Below are 8,505 nucleotides of genomic sequence, written 5' to 3'. Positions count from 1 at the left end.
ATGTGTTTTATGAATCACTATCCATTAGAGAATCAATGGTACTCAAGGATGAAGATATAATTAGAGAGGTTAACGAATTCTACTTGGCTCTAATTATGAATTATTTATGGAGGATTGATCTATATGCAATGACTTTATCAAATGGATACTTCACAGTTTAGAAGTAATTAATGTCTATAATTTCGAAAGGTCAATTCCAAGTTTATAGTGAGTAACTATTGGAATTAATATAATTAATTAATTAATTAAAGTGTTTAATTAATTATTAATTTTATTGGAGCTCGGGATTATAGGTCCATTAGTCCCCGCATCGTCCTTGTAATTCTACCAGACACAAAGGGCAAAATGGAAATTTTAGAATTATGAAATTCTAAAATTAAATACTCAAAAATAATTAATTGAGAATTAATTATTATTTAAATAATGTGATTATTTAAATTTGAATTTAAATTATGAACATAATTTAAATTTATCCTTTTAAACTTATTTGATAAGTTGTTCAATTTAGAATTCAAATTAATTTAAGTTTGACTTAAATTCGAATTTGAATTTGAATTAAAATTGGACTACAGGATAAATGATGATTTTCTCTTCCTTTCCTATCTGCAATTGGCACCTCACACAGGGATAGGAAACCCTAGGGTTGGCCGGCCATAAGGAGATAAGAGAGAGGAGAATTTTTGTTCGAAATTCAAATAGGAGATAGAGATTTGATTCCTTTTAGAAGTTTGACTTCTACTATATAAATAAGATATGATAAAAAATTGCGCGTGACAATTTTTTGACCTAACTTTTTTGGGGGCTGGCCAAAATTCCCAAGAGAGAGAGAAGGAAATATTTTTTCTCCTAAAAATTTCACATCATGCATGCGTTGGTGTTTGTGGAAAATTCGAGTGTTTGATCTAACCCGATTTTGTCTCGAGTGTGCCCACACACACGTCTACATAGATTCAAGAAATTGACGTGGAAGACTTTGGTTTTCTAAACACAAGGCTTTGGAGCAAGGATCGTTCGTGGTCAAAGAACTTAAGTTATCATCCGAGTCGGCCTCAAGGTATTTTTCCTAATTGAGGTCTTGATATAAAAATTAATATGATTAATTTATTCGTGCATAAATTAATATAATCTATAGAGTATCTCAAAAGTTTTGTGAAAATTTTTGTTATACTTGATCCGCCCTCTACCACGCTTCCGCATCCGAATTCGATTCGGTTACCAACAGTAGAGTGCTCACATAATCTTCCAAAAGAAGTTTAGACCCCTCGGTGTCGGAGTCTGCGGTCAGCAGGGTGGAGCTTGAACCTACCCTTAATCATGAAGAATATGGGTTTATACTTGAGACTACGAGAGAACTCCTTCTATTTGTTTACTAAGTACGGGTATGGATTGCTCGAGGTCAAAGCGCTGATGCTAAAGAACCTACATTTCGGCGAAGCAATACTAGAAGTTAAGGGCTAGCTGAGTTGGAGAAATGCCGTGGAGATGGCAGAGATCTTTGACGAAAGGGTGGATTGGAAGGGTCATCCCCGCAGTGAACGACCTGGTATAAACGGAGAGGTAACCGAGAAAAGGATGGCTCACTCTAAAGTTTTTATTCGGAAAAAGGTACTAGAACCATCTAGCGTCAATACGCTCGTCCTTAAATGCTTTTTGAATATCTCAATTTCGAGTTTTCGACACCTTAGAATCGGTAGAGAAAGAGGGCTGTCAGGATCTCCGCTCATCGAAACTAAGAGGAAGTCCGTAAGAGACTCGAAATAGTCAGAGATGACTCCACCGGTATACTGGCAGACATTCTCATTGTCGTCGTCACCTTCGATTAATCAATCGACGATATCTCTATCATTTATCGGGTCGGCCGTGTACTCGTTGACTTTTCACAGTAGGGAATTTTCGCTTCCAGTTGAAGAAGATTCTCCGGAAGGCTCGACAGTTAGTGGAAGGGTCATGCCTCATAAGAGGCACTGACAAAGAGCACTCTCAACGACTAGACTTCTTTAGAGGCATTACTAAGTTTGAAAGAGAAAGAAGTCAAATAGTTAACACCTAAGGGTCGAGAGGGGGAAAGAGGAAAAGTAAGTTAGGATGCAGATTGCATAACTCTTACACGTAATCTAAAGCCTGAGAAATTTACCACCTAAGGCGACAAGTATTCAACATAACGATGAACATTCAAAGTAAAACCCATAAATTTAATTAAGAGCCCAGAATTCAAAATTTCCCAAAATAAGTTAAAAAAACCCTAGAAAAATGGTTCAAAAGTGTGCAAAAGTAATAAAAGGTAAGTTTTTGTTAATTTAACCTATTTCTAAGATATGTTGTAGGAGTAACAAGCAATTAGCACATATCCGAACCAGTGTATGGAAAAGTTTCTACATTTCCCATGAAATGAAAAGTAGAAATATAGAGTTTTGAAGAAAAACTTACCAGAAGTTGGAAAATCAAAAGACTCGGGCAAAAGTTGGAGGAAATCTGAAGATTTGGTGTGGAATTCTTCGAGAAAGCTTCGAAAGATGGTTTAGTTCAGGGGCTTGAGGAAATTTTAGTAGACTCTCGTCGAGTTTCAGAATAAAAATGATGAAAAATTCATTCTAAAACTGCCTCTTATAAAGAAGGGGAAGCCTCACCCCTTAGCTGTTGGATTGAATAATTGATCATCCGACGGTGGAGATAAAGGGCGATCCAATAGTGGAAGTATAGGCGGGAACCTGAAAGAGCGTGATCCAACAGTTGAGATCGCACCGTTTGAAATAATAAAGGGACGATTGACATAGTGACATGATCGACGTGACTATTGCTATACCCAAGAAGCATCTTCCATGTCAGAGCCATAATTGCGTAGAGGGGTTTAGGGCTAGAATCCTTCACAAGCAAGCTAACTCAGGGGAGGAGAATCATAACGGAGAACCTGCTTGGTTAAAGCTCGAACAGTCCAGAGGAATGCCTCGACCTAGTGGCCAAATGTTGTAGAGTAAAGCGCCGAACTCTAAATTAGTCCTTAACTGGGGCCCGCAAGCCAAAAAGAAGAGCATAAAATGATTAAGGACAACTCAGCCTAAAGAGCCATGTCAGCAAATGGCCTTCTTAAGAGTCGACCGTTACAAGGAAGCATCTGATATGAATAAGAGGTCAACTGTTGTGAGAAGAGGACATGAGGTCGACCACACTCACAGGTGATTACAAAGAGGTTGAAGGAAGCGTTTAAGGAGTTGAAGCTATGCAAAAATAAAGATTTGGAGGATTCTCTATGAGATTTACTATTTGTAATCTAGAAATATGAAATTTAAATAAGAAAACCGTCATGATTGATCGTGATCTCTATCTTTTGAGAAACTAACCCAAAAGATAAGGGAAATATCCCTGAATTTGAATAGGGAAACAAGGAGGGGCGGTGACCTAGGGTATAAATAAGGGATTATAAGTTAGAAAATCTATAAGTCTCATTCTGAGCATTAGTGTGTGTAATTCCTCTAATGATAATAAAATTTCTTTCCTCGCCACGGTGGACGTAGCTCTTGAATTGAGGGTGAGCCACTATAAATTATGTGTCTTCTTGTTTAAATTCCGCTTTTAATTACGTTTTAGATCATTTAATTCGCAAAAAACTGTTTAGAAATTTGTTATTATTCTATTGATGAATTTTCACCGTCAACAGTAGTCTATCTAAAAAGTAAACAACACTTAAACGAAATTACGGTTAGAGACTCATGCTGATAACGTGTTATAAAACAAATTTAAAAATAAAAAAAAATTCTAAGAAACTACAGAAAATACAAAGACAATATAAGAGAATATGAAAGTCAAAATAACTTTTTAATTTTTCATTCACTTATGAGGAGTGATCCAAACATGCTCATACCATCTCTATTTATAGGCTAAGAGTCATAAATGGAGATAATGCCAAAGGATTTGAGTTACATATACATTAAGATAGGTATATAGAGATAATACACAACATTAAAGGATTAATTATGAATGAGATAACGGGACCTAAATGAGAGATTATGAAATATGAAGCGGTGGTATTCACACAATTGTTTCACAACATATCTGTCTTAATTTAATCATTTTTTTTCTTCTGGTTCATGAATTCAGAACTATGATTAAGAACCATTCTCATTTTATGTGTATTTTTTATAAAAAAAATACTATAACGAACCATAAATCATAATTCAAATTATGGTACGAATCTCCGTTCTAAACACAGTATAAATATACCCTGTAAATTTCATGAATATTTCAGACCTAACAAGTCAAAAGAACCTTCATAACGTTCTTTTCTTCTCAGACTCCCAAGTTCCCTCTCTACTTCTTCAACATTCATTCTCTTTCTCTACCCATCTCTACCCCCCTGTACCGAAGCGCCGCCCACCGGCCTCCGTCACGCCTCCCCCGCCGGCCGCCGCCACATCTGTACCTCCCAGAGGCCGAGTTTTAGTTCAAGTGAGTGGTTTTTTCTTTTTTCTTTTCAAATGAGATTTGTTTAAATGTCAATGATTTTTCAAGTTTTTATACAATTTCATTGTAGTTTTTTCACTAAATTTCCCTAAATTGCATTCACTTCCCTTTTTTTTTTTCCCCGGAAAGAGGATGAGGAAATTTCCATATGCTTAGTCTTGATGCTTACGACTATAAGTGGTGTGCTGCATTGAGAGATAATAATAATGATTATTTTTCTCTTGTAACTTGGTTCTCGAAATGCTTGATAATGGATTGTGATTCTCTCTCCCTCTAGTCTTCCTCTTCGTGGAATCATAGCCGAGCTTTCCAGTTTTCGACTGAGTAGAAGGCCAATTTCTGCAGCGAAAACTCTTAGAGCGACGAGAACTGTTGTAGTGATGTTCAAATTTTACCCTTAATCCGCCAGGCACCGTATCTTTACGGGATGGAAAGCGAGGAGGCTGAGAAAATTTTCACCATTTTCAAGGAATTCATGGCAAGGTACACTAAATTTTGCATTTATCTCTTTGTTTGGGTCTTTTTTTTTCAGATTAAAAAATGATAATTTGATGGTAGGGTTACAGAGTTTGACGAATTAGTGGATTTTGGAAGCAGATTACTTGTTGGATTTCATCAAGGATTGGGTAGGTTCAAAACTATTATTGTTATTGTTATTATTATTTTTATATGCATCAATTAATAATTGAATTTGGATGATGATTTTTACTGTCTTTTTTTTTATGTAGAATTTCTTCGAAAATCGCCCATAGACAAAACGTCAGAGTTGGTTAAAAACATAATTAGCGCTAACGAAACAAAGAGGCTTCGGTCATACCTTGTTGCTGGATGCATAAAGACTCATGATGGCGAGCAAAACATAAGCAAGTGTAAGTTTAATTTAAGCAAGTGTAAGTTTAAATTTTGATATTCGGGTATGTAGGAAAATCACTCTATGATGCAATGCTATTTTTTGTGATGAATTCGACATATGTGTGTACTTCGTGTCAACTTTGACTTCAAGAAATAATATAGCATACGCCAAATTTTAGTTTTGCTTAATAATTACAATATGGTCATCTTTAAATTATTTAAAAATAAAATTTACTTTTACAAGTTTTAAAGCTTGAGTTATGATAGATATACATTTGATATAGTACTATGCATTGGAGGACAAAAAAGAATAACATATCAATAATCAGATATGTCATTTTCACACTTTTTTATTCTAAGTTATGCTCTCAACTAATGTTAAAGGCTTGTTTGGGTCATGGTTCAAATAAGTGGTTTTGATTCAGCATTCAAATTTTGTGAGAGAATCCATTGGCATTAACTTTTTAAATTCAAATTTTTTTGTGAAAACACTGTAGCAAATTTAAAAACATGGGTTTGTACCCATGAACCAAAAGGGGCCTAGAGTCTGAGAGTTTAGAGTTTAGAAATGGTGGTGCAGTCTTTACTGTTATGGCCTTATCTGCTCGTAGTTAAATGTTTTTGTTTTTCATCTGCTGTTCTGAAGTTATTACAGTTTTCTATTGTGTCTTTACTCTCCATTTTTGCTATTTTGGATAATTTGCTCATTTAACGGCACTTTGCTTATTTTATTGGGAAAATTTGCATGCAGAAGTGAATACATGCCATGTTGGACTTAACGACTATTTGACTAAAGGTAACATCGCTTTAAATTTAGTTTAGTATTTCATCTTCTGTCACCAAGAAATCACGTGATAGAAAAACAATCAAAGTATTGAGTGTACAGTAAAGTCAACTCGGTTTCTTTTTCTGTTCTTTGCTTGTGTGTTTGCTGCTAGTATTTCTTGTTCATGGCACATTTCAGTGTCTGCTTTGACTTACGCAGTACGCCAGATGCTTCATTGAAAATATTAACCCATAAGAAATCTAGTTTATTAGTATTTAGGACTATGATTTATTCTATAATTGTAGTGCTGTGACAATTGTATAAGAATTCAAAATGCCTGAGTGTTGAATTTTTATACCCTCGTGATATGTTGCTTTCCTTCCTCTTTTAGTTGGACACTTACAATTCTAAAACCCGAATAATAGGTTGCATCTTACCTGATAAATATTCTTCATCCTTACTCTTCTGTGGCCTGGTACTTTGGAATTGATATTTGAGCATGTTATGGTAAGTACAGGCAAAAGCATGCTTAATCAACTGGAATCCCTATTGGAGGATGTAATTAGCACATTGCAGACTGCAGGACGAAATTCGCCACCCTTTTTGGACAAAATTTTTGCTGATAGGACCAAAGAAGGACAAACTACAGACGATGAGGTAGTCTTTTTCTTCCCTCTTTGTTTGAGGGCCTAATGAATATTTTGATATTGTTAGTAAAATCGACATTACTTTTCTATCAGTCTTATTAAATTAATATTTCACTCACGCTGCAAGTATAAACTTATTTATATTTTTTACTACTTGATATACATATATTACCAAATTTGGTTTTTCTGACATTTTTATCGTCCTTTTTCTTATCTATTATTGATTTTCTTATCAATTGGGAGCTTTGGTTTAATGGTCAATTATTTTTTCTATAAAAAATAAAAAATAAACTTTCTGATCTCAAAATTCAGAACAGACTAGGAATTATTATTATCATGAAGTAGACACTTGAATACGGACATTAACGTTGTCATCCTTTTTGTCTTTAGGAGGAAATTCCATCATCTGATTCTGAAAAAGTTGAAGTTACTGATTTTGGTTTATTGATGGGGATCATCTACAGTATGGTTAAGCAAGACTACAAGATGCAGGTAGTCTAACTAATCGTAGACTTTATTTCCTCCTCTTTCTTAGAGTTGCGAATTAATGCTATGTTCAGAATTTGTTGCCTGTTTAGAGTTTTGGCATGATTAAATTGTTGCAGGAAAGGATTGTTTCAGCTTTAAATCTGGAATCATCTTCGGGAGAACTAGAGACTTACCGTCTTATGTGGTCTTTGCGTCCTTTTGTAAATGATGATATCATGCACCAAGCCTGGAAACTTATTCCCTGAATTTCTGTGATGCGTGTTTGAGTGCTGATATTCATTGGCTAAAAGATTGTCATCTCAAACTGATCAATTTCTGAAGAGTCATTTAACCAAAATGCAGTATGTTTATTTTACTGAAAGAGGCAATGAGACAAATAAAACTTTTACTAGTAAGCATGAGTACTTTATGCTTTAAATGAATCAATATGCTGTCCATAAATACACGCATGTGGGAAGGTGGACACAATTCATTATGCAGAGTACTTTATTTTCGGGTTTTGATCTAGTTTGATCTTAAATTCACTCCCTAATATGAAATGAGAAATTATTTTACTGTCCTAAGTGAGTTATTATTATTAGTTTATTATTTATTTATTTATTCTTAAAGTCACAAAAGTGAGATGGTTCTTGTTATTTTCTCAGTGATTAGAATAGTGATGTATTTTATTAGTCCTAATTTCATTACTTGTTATAGTATTTATAAGGATTTTGTTACGGTATGATATACCTGGTTCTTCTTCTTTCCACACGTGAATAAGCATTTGTTCAAGTATACATATTTTTGTTGCTATTGTTGAAACCGATTTCCACTTTTTAAATCCTGCAATAATTTTGAACAGGGTTTTGCAATATTAGTTAAAAGTGAATTGCTTTGCTGTATTTTCTGCTATTGTTTCCGTGATCAAATTAAATTATACCTCTTAAGTGTAAACACAAATGCATAGATCTTTCTTTTGTGGTCTCGGAAATCATTTAAGAAGTCTATTATGTTATTAGTAAAGCCATTTAAACTTAAAAGGATAATCGCAAAATAGTACATTGCTCTTTGTTTTAGTCCTGTCCTTGCCTATTTGCTTAGACTAATGCGCCATTGATAAATCCTTCCTTTGTCTGGAAAACTTTCCCTTTCTGCAACAATTTGCAGCTCAAAATATTTGGCTAATTACTGCAACTGTCTTTTTCTTCATAATACTCTAAAAGCTTGGTTTACATTTGATGGGTATCGTGTTGTATTAATAAAAAAGAGCTCAACATACCCAAGACTATTTTGTTTGGTGTCAATTTTGATGGG

The 8,505-nt window shown here is 34.5% G+C and overlaps 1 protein-coding gene across 1 annotated transcript; it reads left to right on the top strand.

Moving 5' to 3' along the window:
* The first annotated feature begins 4,258 nt into the window (after positions 1-4,258).
* On the top strand, positions 4,259-7,745 carry LOC21397865. Its single transcript, XM_024168927.1, has 8 exons — positions 4,259-4,443; positions 4,736-4,941; positions 5,017-5,084; positions 5,187-5,327; positions 6,065-6,106; positions 6,594-6,733; positions 7,114-7,215; positions 7,329-7,745. Exons 2-8 carry the CDS (start codon positions 4,886-4,888, stop codon positions 7,455-7,457), a joined length of 678 nt encoding a protein of 225 aa, XP_024024695.1. The 5' UTR covers positions 4,259-4,443; positions 4,736-4,885; the 3' UTR covers positions 7,458-7,745.
* The last annotated feature ends 760 nt before the right edge of the window (positions 7,746-8,505 follow it).

This window comes from Morus notabilis, unplaced genomic scaffold, assembly GCF_000414095.1.
Source record: "Morus notabilis unplaced genomic scaffold, ASM41409v2 Scaffold489, whole genome shotgun sequence".
Lineage (NCBI taxonomy): Eukaryota > Viridiplantae > Streptophyta > Magnoliopsida > Rosales > Moraceae > Morus > Morus notabilis.
The sequence above is the reverse complement of the archived record's forward strand: the minus strand, read 5'-3'. Positions and strand labels throughout refer to the sequence as shown.